At 44.0% G+C, this 18,976-nt stretch overlaps 1 protein-coding gene across 1 annotated transcript in view; it reads left to right on the top strand.

Annotated features, from left to right (window-relative positions):
- Window positions 1-18,976, top strand: part of LOC308289801 (seizure protein 6-like) — a 179,297-nt gene that overhangs the window by 138,856 nt on the left and 21,465 nt on the right. Inside the window, exons 6-10 of the mRNA XM_080731553.1 lie at window positions 1,648-1,833; window positions 5,210-5,378; window positions 6,545-6,711; window positions 11,133-11,327; window positions 12,709-12,847. Coding sequence (XP_080587679.1) covers window positions 1,648-1,833; window positions 5,210-5,378; window positions 6,545-6,711; window positions 11,133-11,327; window positions 12,709-12,847 — 856 coding nt within the window. The remainder of the gene's footprint in view (window positions 1-1,647; window positions 1,834-5,209; window positions 5,379-6,544; window positions 6,712-11,132; window positions 11,328-12,708; window positions 12,848-18,976) is intronic.

Genomic DNA, 18,976 nt, shown 5'->3' on the forward strand with positions numbered 1-18,976 from the left:
TGCGTGCAAAGTTGCGCAACTTTTGGAGTATGTTTGGCGCCTCAAAAACGCGATTTACTTTCGGGAAAAGAATAAGAATAATCTTTGCAAATACAATAGGGTCCTCACACTGTGTGTGCTCGGGCCCTAACTATTGGGTGGACTGCCCCGCCCCCAGCTATTCATTTCAATTAAAGTTTCTCAGTGGCGTTTGAAGCACCCGGAACACTGACGGAAGTACTTTGATTGGTCCAAGGCAATTGGCTAGGTCTCCCGGATCCGGATGTACCTCCACTTCCGCATTTGGGCGCTCAGTCTGAGTGCCCAAATGCAGAAGTGCTGGTATTATTAAAGACCAGACCATTGTGGTGGTGGTGTCCAACTTGTAGTTGTCATTAATGTATCCAGTCAGCTGGGTGGATCCTCCATGGTTATACGTGACCTTGCCCAAGACACAGGCTGAATGGTTATGCCTCGCCTCTGGAACAGTCCCAGAAATCTTGGGCTCCAAACATTTATGGGTGTTGACATAAAGGCATAAAGCAGGTTGCAGAAAGGATACCCTCCCCAGATGTAGATGATATATTCTATAAGCACAGCTGTGTGGCCATTGCGCCTGGAAGGAACCTCAAGTGGACGGTTCTCCTATTCCATTTGTTACTGGGGGCAGCGTCATCCAGCGTAAAGACGCTGTGTGGAAATTGAATCATTGTTGCTGTCCCAGAATCCTTCAAAGCAGTACATCTTGTGCTCTACTGCAACAGCAGCAGAACCATATGTTCTTGGTTGTCCACTGGTGATGCCAGCGGTGATGTGAAGTCACTGGCATCTGCAGTGATAATTTATAATCCGCACTCACAGTGTCAGGTTTAAGAGTCTTTTTTTAATGCAGAATAGCAGCAGCAGCAGGCAAACAAACAGGCGCGTTTCGGCTACGCCGTCATCAGTGTTAACATTAAAATAAAGACTCTTAAACCTGACACTGTGAGTGCGGATTATAACTTCACTGAATTATACTTTGAATCTGCACCCGGAACCCCCTCAGACCGCTTACTGAAATAGAGTTGAGCTGACCTGGCCCTGCATGAAGAAAATCTGCAGTGATAATGCCAGTGGTGAGCACACCCCGCACCTCATGGCATGCTCGGCTGGCGCCCAAGTAGGCCATACATGGCCTACTTGTGCACGAGACGCAAGTTGGCACCTCAACAGAGTGCAGTTCTAGTTTAAATACTATGTTCAGTAGGCCTACTAAATATTAGATACATTGTACATCTTCAATTGTTTATCCAACCCCAGACCTCAGCATACACCTCAGAGGCCTTTGGTTCTACAAACATACTGTGTAGGCTCAGAGGCGTGCTTTGTGTGGGGATGGAAGCTTGTGGATGTGTGGCTAGCAGTCTAATCATTCACCCTGGGCCACAACTGATGGGCTCTGTGGAAACTCAGCTCCCACCGTAGGAAGGGTAGATGTTTCATTTACGCTTGCCTTTTTGTGTTGGGCTGCACCGCCCGATGCAACAATTCTCCAGCGAGTAACAAACATCACCTCTCAACCTCCCCACCCCTCCCGTGTCTGTCTCTCTCTCTCTCCCTCTCTCTCTGCCTTATTATTCCATCCCCTCCAATTCCTTCCCCTCCTCCTCCTCTCTCTCTCCTCCCCAGCATTTGTGTTGAGCTGTGCCTTCCCCCAGCGGCCGGCCTACGGGGATGTGTCTGTGAGCAGCCTCCACTCAGGGGGTGAGGCCTACTTCTACTGTCTGACAGGCTACCAGCTCCGAGGCCCCGGCACTCTCACCTGCCGCAACGCCAGCACCCCCTACTGGAGCGGCAAGGAGCCACATTGCCTGGGTAAGGCAGCACTGTCGGGATTATTAGCCACATTTGTCGACTGTGGACAGTCCCGTGTGCAAGTGACTGAACCAGCCAAAGAACGTCACATAAACATTGCATCACGTCGTCCAATATTTTTCTTTGTTTATAGTTTTTTTTAAATTATATATACGTTTTCTCGCCATGCCATATTGTATGCACAAAAATGTATATGTCATATTTGTGCAGTAATATAATAATACTGTAAACTAGCAGTTTGTCATTTGAAGTAATGCCTTAAAGTGTAGGCTATAAATGATGAAGTGTTTCGCGTGCGTGCATTCATGTGTGTGTGCGTGCGTGCGTGTGCACCTGTACCAGGAGTTTCTCCTGTTAACAGATGGCTATGAACCGCCGTATGTGCTGTTCCACACCAGCTAACACAGTTCACTGGCTATAGCCTGAAGATACTATGAAACATTTGTGCACAATTGATCCACTCGCAATATTCCATACTAGCCACCAGGCCTCCCTCAGGTGCTCTCCAACAAAGTTTGTATATATTTAAAAAGTGTGTGTGTGTGTGTGTGTGTGTGTGTGTGTGTGTGTGTGTGTGTGTGTGTGTGTGTGTGTGTGCGCGCACGCGCACATGTGTGTGTGTGTGTGTGTGTGTGTGTGTGTGTGTGTGTGTGTGTGTGTGTGTGTGTGTGTGTGTGTGTGTGTGTGTGAGAGAGAGAGATATACAGAGAATATTATTCAATGTCTGACTTTATTGGAAAGTGCCTGCTGATGCCTTGCACTTGGCTTCGGGTTCTTTAAAAAAGTTAATTGGATTTCAGTGTAAATTTTCAGCATGGCAACAGGACTGTTTACTTTGCATGTCGCTAAGGAGGACCTTATACACATCTCCCTCCGGCCTATCAGAGAAGTCAAATTATCTTGTGCTTTTAAAGGATTTTTTTTGTGCATGCTCTCCCCACGTCTACGCAGTACAGCCCTTCTTTGCATGGCCGGCATGGAGATAGACTTGACTCTGTGTCCCCCAAGAGTGTTTGTTTGGTGGATCTCATTTTGCTGCTCCGATGAGACTGGGTGATGAATAATAAGTGACCATTTTACTCCTGGCCTGCTCTGATCGACATTGCTTTGGAGCGCGGGGAGTGTTTCTCAGAAAGCAATTTGAAAGAGGTGTTTGTGTGCCTTTGTGGCGGTATCTCTGCGATCTTGATTGTGTTTGTGTGTGTGCTTGTGTGCTCGTGTGTTTGTGTGTGCGCGCGCGTGTTTGTGCGTGTCCATACGTGCACCTGTGTCTTCCCATGTGTCATGTGCATATGTCTGCTCGTGTTTGTGTGTGCGTGTGTGCATGTGTGTGCTCATGTGTGTTTTCAGTGTTCAGTGTGCCGTGTGTTGACTGATACGGCCTCAGTCATGGCAGGGCTTTAAAGCAGGTGTGTCGGGGTGTCTGGGTGTGATTAGTGAGCGCCGGGCGTGGTGCCAGTGGGCAGCGGTCCTCCTGTTCCACTTTAATTAAGTTCTGTCTGCATGGGTAACCTTGACCTGATCTGCTGGGATAGCGGCAGCACACCAGTTGCTCCCCAGCGTCGCAGACACAACAAATGTGTGACACAACAAATGCATCCGTTTCAGTGTGTATGGCTAATTCAACAACATCATATTGAACATTAAATCACTTTATTTTTTCAGTATGAGATCGGAAGTAAAGGTCACTTTCTTGCCAGACGCCTGTACTTGTATTGCTGTACTTGTTCAATTGCTAAATTGTTTACAGGGACCAGCTGAGCATTTCATGTTTTCATGTTGGCTCTGTTTGAGATATCTGAACTTTCTGCAGCTGAAGCTAGTACTTGTTCTTAATCTGCTCAGTCCACCTACCGGTAGGCTTCAGCTCTCCCTTATTCGACCATGAGCTGATACAGAAGTATTACATGCTCTCTGTGCTATGCTATGTCAAGAAAAGCACAAGCGAGGATTCATGGGCATTTAATTAATGCAGCTCCCATAATTGTTAGGTCTTTGGCCTATATTTTCAACTTGACATTTATTCTCTGGACTATTCATCAGTATATAGAAATCAGCTAAAGTGCTACTTTTACTGAAGTGTTCTGGTGTGAATAGCTATCACCCAATCTCTAAATTGTCTCGCCTTTCAAAGATGCTGTAATCTTTATTGAATAATCAACTCTGCATTTTTCTCTCCATACATGTTATCCTCCAGGTTGTTGAGCGGTGCTAACCCCTCCGCTGTATGTACGCATGTCCCACGTCTGTCCTGCTTGCACAACTGAGCAAGCTCTATCATACAGATTGCAATAATGTATAACATATAAGTCCTGAGTGAAGGCAAAACCAAAATGTGTATGGGGAAAAAACATACAAAATAGGATTCACGTGGAAGCTCAACTGCTCACTTTAAACAATGTTGTAATAGATACAAGAACTATTTAGGTATGGTTAGACTATGACCTTTCCATCTGGTCTCATGCTGCAAATCAAAAGTTGGCTAATCCTAAAATTGGTGCCCTCTTTAGAAATAAATCTTCCTTCTCTTGAGACAAAGGAAAAAATATTGTGCAGGCCCTTGGATATAAAAAAAAAAAAGAAACAACAACCTTGGATGCTATTTATTATAGTGCTTTAAGCTCACATGAGACAATTTCAGAAGCCATCAAAGCACATTGTACATTGTAATTGGGTCAATTAAGGGGCCATCCCTTTAGTTCCTGAGGGAAACTGCATTGCATCCTATTTGTTTGGCTTTAATTGCTAAATGTCTGCTATATCTTTTTCCAAACTATAATCTCCACAAGCTCTTCTGGTCATCTCGTATGATCCTATGCAGACCTCCACTGTGTTCACCTTGTATATTCCTTGCAAATCTTTTTATTCTGTACTGTAGCACTTTGAGATTTGTTTCAAATGTAAAGTGCAATATAAATAACATGTATTATTATTATTATTATTATTAAAATAGAATGGATTGGGGCAGCTCAGCTTTCAGGAAGTCGGGTCCTCTGATCTGGAGTTTGTTTCAGGATACTGTCAGGCTTCGCAAAAGAGCTCCTATTTATTCATAGACATTCGTAGAAATGTTTTCTGTAAATGAGTATAGTCGTCTACAAATAATAGCTTTTTATGTGTGCGTGTATGTTTCTACTGGGCACTTCTGTAAAAGAGACTCAGGTCTCAGTTTGTCTCCCTAAAACATAAAGGTTTCAATCAAATTGTCCAAGTGTCACACTGACAATTTGATAATTTGGTCTTTTCTTCCTCTCTGCTTTGTCCTTCCCTTCCACCAAAACCCTTCCCTCTCTCTTCCCTCAATTCTCTCTCTCTCTCTCTCGCTCTCGCTCTCGCTCTCTCTCTCTCTCTCTCTCTCTCTCTCTCTCTCTCTCAGCTGCCTGTGGAGGAATGATCAAGAATTTCACCGTCGGTCGCATTGTGTCCCCTGGTTTCCCTAGCAACTACAGCAACAATCTGACATGCCATTGGTTGCTGGAAGCCCCCGAGGGCCAGCGGGTTCACATCCACTTTGAGAAGGTGGCTCTGGCCGAGGACGATGATCGGTGAGGGATCAATGATGCAGTCATCTGCATGCTCCCTGTCTGAAACATACCTTTTTATGAATCATTATCCCTGTCAGCAGCCCTCTTGTGTACAGCACAGGGGTCTCTAACCACTTCCCTGGTAATCTGGAGTCATGTGCACACTTATGTCCACCTTGCCAGGTGGTCAGGTTCCTCAGGCTTTAGTCAACCCCTCTGCTTTTTCATTAAGAACATAGTTTTAGTGACCTCTGTGGAAGAGACTACAGCCAACAAACGGTGTAGCTCGACAATGTGACTGTGGATTGTATCATTTTTGAGCGGTGCTAACCGCTCCTATAGACCGCTTTTTTACCAAAACTATGATGTCACAAATGATGATGACATGAGTTCGCTAGACCAATGAAACACTTCGATTCTGTTGATCTGTCCATGATGTCATAGTCACAGAGGCACCCGATTGGTTAACCCTGATTTAGAACGCGTTTAGGCCGCGTAAAATACGTCATAACGCGTTTAGGCCGCGTAAAATACGTCATAAAAAATTATTGAGCGGTGCTAACCTTGAATTTCAAAATTGTATAAGATGAATATCACTTATAAGCGATAAAATAACCACACTTTTAGACAGACTGTGGAAAATCTTACAGGTTATAAATGATAGGCAGCTAATACAAGTTTAAAATACAAATCAACAGACAGAAACTAAAATATTCATCTTCTGGCCTCTTCTCGCCTCTCTGGAGGCCTCTCTGGAGGTAAATAAGGTCACTTATTATTACACTACAACACTCTTACAAGTTACAATCCGTAGCTTGGTCAACTAACTGATGAAAAATGACGATAAAGACTTATATAGTCTGAGCAGACCTCTAGACTGACATCATACACAACAAAAACAATATTGCCATGCATGCCTATCAACACTGATTCGCGCAGGAATTAGTTTGCACCGCTCACTTGGCACGGGTGCGATTTTATTTTTTTTATCAGGAGGGGCTCTTGTTACAGAGGACTAAATGGAGAAATTTGCTAAAAATGATCAAAAATAGCAGATATACAAGATCACTTGATCTTCTGGGGGTCCCTGTCGAAAACATTTTCAGATGGCGGTTCGGTGGGTGTCCTTGACATGAAAAGGTTTGAGAAGCGCTGCTCTGTCTACACTGTACATTGTTCTCTTCCAGCCTGCTGATTAAGAATGGCAACAACATAGACGCAGCAGCACTGTATGACTCGTATGAGGTGGAGTATCTACCCAACGAGGGCCTGCTGAGCTCCACACGACACCTCTTCCTTGAGCTGAGCACCGATTCAACGGGAACCTCCACTGGCATCGCGCTCAGATACCAAGGTATGGACCACAGTTATGGGCAGCACAGTTGTTACATGTACACGCGTGCATGTACTGCGTTCGGCTGCGTATGTAGGTAGGTACTGTATGTAGGTAGGTAGTATGTGTGTGTGTGTTTAAGCCCATAGCCCAATCAGGGACCAAACGAGTAGGCCATACATGGCCTACTTGTGCACAGGATGCAAGTTAGCACCTCAACAGAGTGCAGTTCTAGTTTAAACTGAATTACTGGTTAGCATGTGTTCTTTCATATGCTTACATTGATGAGGGTTATTGGGACCAACAGTGGAAGTGAAAAATAGGCTTGGCGACTGGCTGGTGCCATTTGAATCTTCATCCGCACAGACGTCACTATCCTCCTTATGTCACAGCGTTCCACCATTAGTTACTTTTTGAAGTATGTATATTTATGTTCATGAAGTCCATTATAGACATTATAGCCTATATTTTGTTTAGGTATAAATCCCTGCATTCCTGCCGGCGTTTCCCTCATGCACGCTTTAAACAAAAGCTATAGTGCTCTCCATCTATCTATCTCTCACTCTCTCTCTTCTTTCATGGCCTTGGTCAGTGTCTACAAGCCATTATATTGATTAATTGACCCCTTACAATGGTGCAAATCCTTCAACAACTCTAGGTTTATGCTCCATTCTGTGTGTGATGGAAACTGAAGACTGGCAGATCAAGGACACCTTCAGAGTTAAATCCCTCTGCATCCCACAGGGTCATATTGCCAGTATATTCCTGCAGTTTCTGCCCATGAGATTTATTCCCATTGCTGGGTATAGTATATTTTCAAGTTGGAAGCCACAATACATACATACTGTACAGTAGATAAGCCAATAACAAAGCCATTCGCATTACTGCAGTGTCAGTAATCGCAAAAAAAAACTACACTAAAAATAAACTTTTAAGATAAAAAAATGAATTCTTTGTACTTATCTCCGCTCTGTAAGTGCACAGCACGTCTCCACACGGCCAAATCATGAGTGTTAATTTAGCTTTGAATGCACTCCATCTCGAATAGACCCAGTCGAGGGCTACTTGAATCCCACCGAGAACCATTCAGTCCTTGTCCAATAAAATCAATGTAATCTGCTTAGGCCCTTCGATCCACTGCAGCAAATGGGATTAGAGCCCAAGGGAGCAGCTCAGCATATTTCTAAATGGACCTCTCGTTGTGGCCTCTAACAGCATGTAATGCTGTTCACTCAATCTACATAACAGGTCTACATCCCTCCCTCTCTTACCCTGCTTTAACAATTCCATAACGTTCACTAAATATGGAAATGTCGGCCCTTATTGAATCATTCATTAAAAGATGTCATTCATTCACTTATACTGTGTTGGCTTTATGATTCTCCCATCAACTTGATTCCATTCCGGGAACCATCATTCACTTAAGAGCATGACATGCCTGCATATGTGATACAGTTAATACCATCCTCCAATGTAGCCTCTTAGTATAAACCTAATCCTAGATTCAATTATTGCATCGTCTCCTCCAGGACGGGGACCCTTATCGGCTGGCAGATCAGATAAGATGTTGCTATTTCAGTGACAAGCAGGACAGGGTCTCAGATTAATAGCTGTATGAGTGTGTACGCCGTGTGCTCAGTGAGGATATGGGCTTTCTCATCTCATCAAAAATATACTTCACCTTTTTTCAAACAACATTTACTCCCATATGGAAATGTAAAAGTGTCCAGGGTCGAAACTAAATCATAATGTATTAAATTCATCTGGGAATAAAAGACCAGTTGGAGTTGCCCTTCTTGTATTTGGATGATAATACAATTCTGTACATTCAGAACTAACATAGGACCTTGGAAAAATATTTTACGAATATATATTTACTGACTGGAAATTATGTTTTTGCCCCTGTACGTCCGTCCGTCAGATCTTTTCTAGTTAAGATCTGCTTTGGCCATTTACACCAGTAAGACGCCTAAGGGGGAAAAGCGACCTCGCCCTTGCGCCATCTGTCTTGGCCATATATGGATTCTGTTAGTGTGGTTTTCCAAACTGGGGTTACAATCCCTTGTATGCCCATATATGGAGATCCCTAACAGAATGGAGATCCCTGCTCTGAGTACCTGACACCACTGTGATGTCACCTGTTTATGCCCATATATGGAGATCCCTGCTCTGAGTATCTGACATCAATATGATGTCACCCGTGATGTCACAGTGATGTGTCAGGGGAACCACTGTGTCAGGCGTTAAACGTCCGGACGGACAGACGGATACGGTCAAGCTGTGTCGGTTCTGAATGTAAACTGCTCTAAAACAAGCAATGATGTCATGTCACTATTGACGACATCAGGATCTCAATATTTGAGATACACAGACAGAAGGAACGAGAGAAACAGATGTATGCCCATACATGGGCCTGAAAGGGTCACATAGACATACAGATATGGAGATAGTATTCCGGTCAACCGCCGATCTGACCTACTGCCCCCTCAGCACATCACTCACTCCCACACTTTGGGGATTGCATTTCATGCAAGAGTGAAATCATCCACTGCATGTGATTAACCTAGTTCTACCAGAGCCCTGTTAGTCAGCAGTACCTGCTTCCACCTCTTACGGCGAGGACGTAGGGTTGGATTTTGAGAGGCAGTTTTTTGGGGTATTATTGTTATTATTGGGCAGTGGGCACCCGCCCCTTTTTATTTGCTTCTTTTTATATATTTTTTTTATTTTGTTTCATGTTTCAGAATACAATGTATGCATCCTCTGATTTACTTGGATCTAAAATCTCCTGACCGGATTTACTGTCCTCCCCTCAGACGCAGCACAAGGTGCAGGGTAGATTCTTTCTGGATATTGTAGTCAGAAAGGGTACGGCCGTCTTCGAGTTGCTTGCCAGCAAAGATCAGCCTTTGCTGGTCAGGAGGAATTCCTTCTTTATCTTGTATCTTCGCTTTGACGTTCTCAATGTTATCACTTGGTTCAACCTCCAGGGTGATAGTCTTGCCAGTGAGGGTCTTGACGAAGATCTGCATTCCTCCCCTCAGACGCAGCACGAGGTGAAGTGTCGACTCTTTCTGGATATTGTAGTCAGAAAGGGTACGTCCGTCTTCGAGTTGCTTGCCGGCAAAGATGAGCCTTTGCTGGTCAGGGGGAATTCCTTCTTTATCCTGTATTTTGGCTTTGACGTTCTCAATGTTATCACTTGGTTCAACTTCCAAAGTGATGGTCTTGCCAGTGAGAGTCTTGACAAAGATCTGCATTCCTCCCCTCAGACGCAGCACAAGATGAAGGGTGGATTCTTTCTGGATGTTGTAGTCAGAAAGGGTACGGCCGTCTTCGAGTTGCTTGCCAGCAAAGATCAGCCTTTGCTGGTCAGGAGGAATTCCTTCTTTATCTTGTATCTTCGCCTTGACGTTCTCAATGTTATCACTTGGCTCAACTTCTAGAGTGATGGTCTTTCCAGTGAGAGTCTTGACGAAGATCTGCATTCCTCCCCTCAGACGCAGCACGAGATGGAGGGTTGATTCTTTCTGGATATTGTAGTCAGAAAGTGTACGGCCGTCTTCGAGTTGCTTGCCAGCAAAGATGAGTCTTTGCTGGTCAGGTGGAATTCCTTCTTTATCCTGAATTTTGGCCTTGACGTTCTCAATGTTATCACTTGGTTCAACCTCCAAAGTGATGGTCTTGCCGGTGAGGGTCTTCACAAAGATCTGCATGTTTGCGCAATTTGAGTCGCTACTGTTAACGGGGACAGACTCCCGCGTGTTACCGGCTGATACCGACAATAAGCCACTCCCGACCTACTTGTTGTGAACAGTTGAGAAAGAATCTAAATTATTATCAGAGTTATTACAGATCTCGTTATAAAATAACACTTAACTCACTCAAACTGAAATTCTTCCATTGTGTCTCATTTTTATATACTGTAGGTGGTGATGTCACAGTGATGTCACAGTTCTTTTTGTGTTTATTGGCTGAGAGGCATCTGTCTGTCGGTTTGCCCTTTTTATGCCAATATATGGAGTGCCCTGATGTCATCAATGGAGGCCTATCGGTCGGTTTGGCGGTTCTGACTACATCTCCATAATATGCCCATCTGACCGACTCTGCGCCAGGCACCACACTCCTTCGGGTTCTCACAGATTAACTAGGTTCACATACAGCTGTAAAGAAGGCTTTCATATCATACAGTTGTCAGCCTAAAGCGCCATTCCCACTGGGCACGATAACTGTAGACTAGTAAGATGCCTCAGGGCGTCAAGCTACGACATTTCTCATAGTATACTGCGACCTTCGGTCGCGAAAATATCTCCATATTTGATCGAACCTATATTTATTCTGACAGATATACATTTTTAAATGTATGACATTAAACACTGTTCCATGTATTGTGTCACATACTATACTGAGTTTGTTCTGTTTGTGTTCATGCACCCTGACAGCCTTTGCGTCCGGCCACTGCTACGAGCCGTTTGTGAAGTACGGTAACCTGACGAGCAGTGACGTCACGTGGGCGGTGGGGGCGGTGGTGGAGTTCTCATGTGACCCCGGCTACACCCTGGAGCAGGGCTCCGTCACCATCGAATGCATGGACCTCAACAACCCACAGTGGAATGAGACCGAACCAGCCTGCCGAGGTGTGTGTGTGTGTGTGTGTGTGTGTGTGTGTGTGTGTGTGTAATCTAGGTTCTGCTAAGTGCACCCATGGTTTAGAGCAGGGGTTCTCAAACTTTTTTAGGCTGTGACCCCCAAAATAAACATATATGAACCGGGGACCCCCTCCCTGACAAGCACTTGGAATTGTTGGTAGTACATTTAATGTCACTCGGTTCCACAGATAAATATTGTGAAAATAGCAGATCTACATGCTCACAACGCCTCGCACTGCGAGGCGTTGTGAGCATGTAGATCTGCTATTACAACAGGTTCTCACCCCTATTGCGTCATACAACCGACGCGATCTTAAATACCGAATGCTTCTCACCATAGACGCGGACGGATTGCCTAATGTCTCAAGGGTTAGACGCATTGGGTGGTCTAAGAAGAAAGAAAAAAAAGTAGTTCCTGATGCGGGATTCGATACGCTCTGAAGGCTTCTTGGTTTACCAGCCACCCGTCGCTACCGTTCACGCCACTATAAACGACGGAGCGGCGCCGTCTCAGGCGGCGATGACCCCCGTGAGTCGCCACCGAGGCGAGCGATAGCGAGCCGAGTTGCCGCGACGAGCGGTGGGAACGCCGCATGAGCCGACTCAGCCGCGTTACCGAATTACGTGCCGTTATGGACAGAATAGTAAATCTTGACCAGGGGACTGCTTCCGCCTCCGAATGTGGCTCAAAGAAGGGACTACGTTATCATTTCACGTTTTGTCAAAGATAAAAGCACAAAAAAAAAGGTACTTCCCAGTCACTCTCGTTAGCTCAGTCGGTAGAGCATAGAGATACAAATCCAGAGACCGGGGTTCGATTCCCCGTGACGGCCGTCAGTGAAAAATCTTCCAGTAAACACATGTCGGCGCATGCGTACTAAGACTCTGTCTCGTCCAAAAACTCTCCGTCTCCGTCGCACCCTAGACGCAATAGTCACTCGCAAAGGAAAGAAAGACACGGCGTCGGGAGGGTGAAGCAAAGGGAGTGAGAATGGGTTGGCTATTATCACAATGTTCGCCTCTTGCTTACTTAATATTTGACAGTTTGGCCAGTCTTGAAAGTCCTTAAATTGTCACTTTATAAATGTGCAGATAAATGTGAGTGAGATTTTTTTTTTACATTAAGCTAATCATCTGGGGACCCCACAAAATAATTTGGGGACCCCACTTGGGGTCCCGACCCCAAGTTTGAGAACCACTGGTTTAGAGAAACACAAAATATGCACAGATACCCATAAACTTGAGTGTACCCACCCACACACACAATTTGGTACATCCTATCCTTTTAAACTGTGTATGTGTGCGTGTGCGTGTGTGTGTATGTGTGCGTGTGCATGTGTGTGCGTGCGTGTGTGTGTGCATGCTGCAGCTGTTTGCAGTGGAGAGATGACAGATTCGGCGGGCGTGGTTCTGTCTCCTAACTGGCCGGAGGCGTATGACAAAGGTCAGGACTGCATCTGGGGGATCCACGTCGAAGAGGACAAGAGGATCATGCTGGACATCCAAGTGTACGTACCGCCATTCAGTGGTGGGAAAAGTGCTCACATATTTTATAAGAGTAAAAATATCAATACTGCAATATAGAAACACTCTGTTACAAGTAAAGGTTCGGAATTCAAAATGTACTTGAGTAAAAGTATGAAAGTGTTGGCATCAAAATGTACTTAAAGTAAAAGTACAAAATGTTGATAGCAGATCTACAGTACACTTGTAGTACTACTTGTAGATTGGCTATTTTCAAATAGCCACGGTATAACATAGGGCTAAAGTGGATTAATTTATGTTTTATAATATTATAATTTATATCTGCAAAGTAATTTAGTAACTAAAGTTTTCAAATAAATGTAGTGGAGTAGAAGTGTGTGTGTGTGTGTGTGTGTGTGTGTCTGTGTGTGTGTGTGTGTGTGTGTGTGTGTGTGTGTGTGTTTGTGTGTGTGTGTGTGTGTGTGTGTGTGTGTGTGTGTGGGTGTGTGTGTGGGTGTGTGGGTGGGTGTGTGTAGTCTGTGTACAGCGAAGGTCTTCATAAACACATACAGTAGTCTGATCTTGAGAGCAGAGCAGTTAATCGTCACCTTGACACCGTGTCACCCAGTAGAACAATGTTAGGAGCTGTGACACCGTGACTCATAAAACACATGCAGGTAATGAAACAGCACTGAGCTTGTGAATGAGACGTGTAAGCAGCGCCCAGACAAAGGTTAATTGGGTGCGGCAGTGAAAACTAATTATTTCGGCACAGAGCTCGGTCAGAGATGTCCCCTCCTGTTCTTCTTCGGTGTGTCAAGTAGAGGGGGGACAACAATGCGTGCGCGCGCGTGTGTGTGTGTGTGTGCGCGCAGGTGTGTCTGTGCCTGCGCTTGTGCGTATATGCTTGTGCGTGCGTGTTTTTCTGAGTGTGTGTGCGCGTGTGTAACTGTGTGTGTGTGTGTGTGTGAGTGAGAGTGTGTGGGTGTTTCTTGTGATGGCGGCACACAGGTGAAGTGGTAAACAGCATAAAACAGAGCATCCTGCCGTGTCGGAGCCTGTTAAGTCAGCCGGGCGTGGAGAATCATTTGGCTTTGCGAGCGAATTAAGGAGCCCTCATTTGCATACGTTTCTTCTGGAGCTCTTTTTTTTTCTTCTCTTCCTACCTCTCTCTCTCCTCCCTCTTTCTTCATCTCTCTCTCTCTCTCTCTCTCTCTCTCTCTCTCTCTCTCTCTCTCTCTCTCTTCCTCCCTCTCTCTCCTCCCTCTTTCTTCATCTCTCTCCCTTCTCTCTCTCTCTCTCTCTCTCTCTCTCTCTCTCTCTCTTCCTCCCTCTCTCTCCTCTCTCTTTCTTCAGCTCTCTCTCTCTCTCTCTCTCTCTCTACCTCTCTCTCTCTCTCTCCGCCACCCCTCTCTCCCTCTTGGAACGACGCCTCTGCTCTGATTGTGCGTTCTGAAACGTTGATAAATGGCGTCCTCACCCCTTTGAACACGAAACTGTCAACATAATTAATTTCCCCACTCATTTAGCATGGCGAAGTGATTTGGATAGATAGCACTCGCAGAGCCGGGCGCTGTAGTATCCTTACTGGAGGATTTTTCATCTATTGTACATGTAAGCATTGTGTGTGTGTGTGTGTGTGTGTGTGTGTGCGTGTGTGCGTGTGTGCGTGCGTGCGTGCGTGCGTGCGTGCGTGCGTGCGTACATCTGCACAGGGTAAAATCTTGAGTGTCAATTTAACACTGACGTGTACAAATGGACCCAAATCGGTCCATTTGTACACTCTCAGAATTAAACAGTGCATGCATATCATCGTTGTTGGGTGGAAACCTTGTATGTCCAAAACCGTTCCTTTTTTTTTAAAGATTTGTTTTGGGGCTTTTATGCCTTTATTGATAGGATAGTAGACTGACAGGAAATGGGGTGAGAGATGGGGAGTGACACGCAGCAAAGGTTGTCGGGATCAGGATTCGAATCCGCGACACGCTGTCAGGCATCAGAACCAATATTTGGTAAGCACCTGGACCGCTAGGCCAGCAGGCGCACCAGAGAAAAAGCGCACAAGAAAACGTTTTTATTATTATTAAAAAACGATATATATATTTTTAGTAGCTGATCTACAAGCACACAACGCCTCACATTGCGAGGCGTTGTGTGCTTGTAGATCTGCTATTTTCACTACTTGTTTTGTGAAACACTTATATGATGAAGTGAGGCTTTAATTTCGAAAAAACATACACATTTGAAACTTTGAGGTACGAGGTTTCTGCCTGACAATGACGATATAAGAAAATATATATAAAAAAAGGGAATCAGGAGAAACATAACGCTTTTTTTTTAATCCAGAGGCGTGAAGAATACAGTGATGACATTACATAAATATGGATTAATGCTCAGTCTCGGATTTAGTGGCCTGTTAATTGATCAGTCTTAGTCAATGGCTGTGAAACCGCGCTCTCTGTTCTTAAATCATGAAAGCTTGACATGTGTGAGCACGTGCTCTCTGACTGAGTAAACCTGTCTGGCATCCAACCATTTTCCTCAACCCCATACTGTACAAGCTAATTGATAATTATATATTGATGATAATATATTATCCCTCCTGGCCTAAGTTCCTCTCTCTCTCTCTCTCTCTCTCTCTCTCTCTCTCTCTCTCTCTCTCTCTCCCTCTCTCTTTCTCTCTGCCCACATACCCACATACATTGCTCACACACACACACATTTCATTCGTTAATGACCACATCTGTGTAATGGCAGAAGGGACATTATCACTGGGGCGTATCAAATTACAATTATGGATCGCCTTGAAATGAGAGAGGAGGGAGCGAGCAGGGAAGGAGTAGGGAGCGAGTAGGGAGCGAGAGTTTGTCTCATGAAGCTCTGTACTGTTCACTGGTTATGGCTGCTCATATTTCAAAGACACCCACTGTTAGGAGCACCCACTGCCCAGCATTAGTAAGACTGCTAAGACACTGTCCACTAAAGACAGTTCTGACTGAGCTCATGCTGCCTCTCACAGGACTGGCTGTCAGAAAGATGCTTGTAGCACTCAAATGAGCAAAAACAGTCATTATTATAATAAAATAGAAAAGGTGAGGTTCATGGTAGTTACAGCTACAATCAGAAAATTGCATGTCCATTGCCTCCCTTGTCTGATGAAGAGGGGTAATGCGCTGTCTGCTTCAAATAACTTTATTGACATACAGGGACATGCAGAGAATCTTAGAGAGGCAGGGCCTGAAATTCCGAAAAGGGTCTTTTGGTGAAAATATTGAAAATAGCAGTCCTCCAAGCTCACAATGCGTCGCGACACGTTGTGAGCTTGGAGGTCGGCTAAATGTTTGTTCTTATTTTCCCTCAAAACTGTGTCTAACTCTTTTAACTACTATACAAATATTTTTTTGTGTATATTTATATCAAAAGTCCTTAAAAAGCCAATCTTAATTACTTACTTTGAACGAAAACATGCTGCGTGATGACATGGATAGACTTATTTACTTACTTAAAGACTACATGCACCTTGATTACATTCACCTGCTTGATTCCCATAGCTGCCTGCACATTCCTCCAAATACAGCGGATTTTAATTACAGAGCTACTCGGTTTTGAATCTTATTCACTCTAAAATATGTATTTGAAAACATACCGGTAGGTTAGAATAATAAGTAACTTGGTAACAATCATTTTTCACGTCTCTCAATATAACATTAGGCAACACGTGACTCAAATTTGACCGTGCCTTTGCCGGAAAGGCTGGGACCTTCTGATTGGTTCAGAAACACACAGGCTTCCGTTTCAGACTGATACTTCAAAATAAAAAACACATTTTAAATGTTGGCTATGACAGTAATGGATTGGGGGCTTCATTTAGTTAACCCAGTTTCTATTGATGGCTGCTTCAATGACTTTACCCTGTCAAGGACGGCAGCCCCTAATGGGGAATGTTGTGAACCATTGCAGAGGTTTCATTAGAATGTTACATGTGTGTATATTACAGGGTTAGGGTTTTATTAATGGTAGTATGTTTTTGTAGAATATTATTTTCATGTACTCTATGTGTGATGTAAGGGGGGTTTCTTGTGGCGGGGTCATGAAAGATTCTGTTGGTTGTGAATTTTCTGCTATATAGAAACATTTACATATCAGAAGATATTAAACATGACGCAAATCTCTTTCTTGTGCAGTGGTTGTATTTCAAAGTATTACATCACAAATGTACTTGAAAATATACCGCAGGGATGTTATGTTAGAAGTTGTTACAGACATTTCTCTTCAAAGATTTTCCCCTTATACGGTATATTCAGTATACGTACAATGAAATACCTAGCCATGACTTTTTACAAACTTCCTGTACTTAAAAAGACAACCCTATTTCCTTTTTCTGTTTTCTAGTGCTGGGTATATAATTAATGAATTCAGTACATTCTGCTGGGGTTTTACCTTATTGAACGATTCACCGTCCAAATGTAATCAGATTACTTCCGGGAAGGGACGCTGATTCGTCTTTTCTTTCACCCGGTAAAGAATAAAACCACGGCCATCCGTGCTTTTGTTATGGTCCGTAGAGAAGGGCTTGTTTTAAACACGAACGCGATCTGGCGATGGATTACGAGATAAATCCATTTTCCTTCACAGCAAATCCATTGCTGTAAACGGAGGTTTTCATTTCCTGATCCGGTCATCTCCGGAAGGAGTTTTTGTGTCGGCTGCCGCAGACTACAGTTACAGTTACAGCTACAGTTTACAATTGGAAACGTTATATCCCGACTTAAGTCGGGTTTTGCATCCAATAGTTGGATTTTAAATCCTAACTTTAGTCAGGTAGCCTACGACAGTTACAGTTTTTAATATTTTCATTTGCTACCTTATTATAAATTACAACGTAATGTCAGCTGTGTGCTAGAATATTTGAGCTAGCTCAAAACCAAACCTAACTTACAGTACATCACATACTGTAATACGAGCGTCATTCTCATGCTATTCCTGGCTAAAACTCAGTGACTATACAGTATTGAATAAAAATGAATTTACAACAGAAGAGGGTCGTGCTGCTTGGTTCTAATGGCTCCCACATCAGGTGCTCTTTATTGGAACAGTTAGCTAGATATTAATAAACAGTCCAGGACGTTTTATTTCTTCCCCAGTGGTACAGTCAGTCAAGAAAAGAAACACTAAAGCAAACGAATCGACCGACGCATATTGAAAGAATCCAAAAGTGGCATACAGACACATTTCACCTCCTCCGTTTGGCAAATACTGTCGACTCTCTTTTTTTGTTGGACTTGCAGAGAAAGTAAAATGACAAAGCCTATCAAGAGTAGTGGGGGTAAAATGTGTTGTGAAAGCAGGCGGGTTGTGGCAGCTGCTCCCGTGGGCCAAGCCAAGCTGAGCCTTGTTTTTTCAAATTGAACTAAATCAAATTAGTGTCAGAGACTGGAAGCTGTGATTGATTTTTTTTTCTCCACAGATGCACTGTGGAGCTATGCAAAGCCTTGTTTAACTTAATCACAACAGATTTGACACCAGCGAACAATATTTCTCAATCTGTCTTGCCCGCTGAGTAGGTGAGAGTTTTTATCTGTTTGGGATCAAATGTAACGGGAAAGCTGTGAGGTTTTGCAGCTGTGGGTTTTTAGATTCCTGTCAAGAAGACAGTTTATGTGTGTAACTGACTTAATGTGTGTATGTGTGTAGATGTCCATGTGTGTACCTTACTTACTGTGTGTGTGTGTGTGTGTGTGTGTGTGTGTGTGTGTGTGTGTGTGTGTGTGTGTGTGTGTGTGTGTGTGTGTGTGTGTGTGTGTGTGTGTGTGTGTGTGTGTGCGCGCGCGTGTGCGTACCAGGGTTTCCGCTAGGCATTTTTGGGGCCGGCCACCTTGGCCGGCAGGATTATATTTTACCGGCCAATCAATTAATTTATCGGCCATATTATAATGAACGTCGTCACATACGTGTTTGCAGATGAGATACTGTATGTGCGTGTGCATGGTGCACCCAACTGATAATTACACCATTTTATGTTAGCGCTGGGCTTCCTTAATTCCTCTTTATCACAGATGCAATTGCAATCTGTTCCTGAGTTAACAAAATAATATCCTAACTATCTACTTATGTAGTAGTATAAAGAAGTGAATAGGTTAAAGTGGGCACGCAACACAAGCGAACCGTTTGCG

Source organism: Nannobrachium achirus (genome assembly GCF_963921795.1).
Source record: "Nannobrachium achirus genome assembly, chromosome: 8".
NCBI classification, from domain to species: Eukaryota; Metazoa; Chordata; class Actinopteri; order Myctophiformes; family Myctophidae; genus Nannobrachium; species Nannobrachium achirus.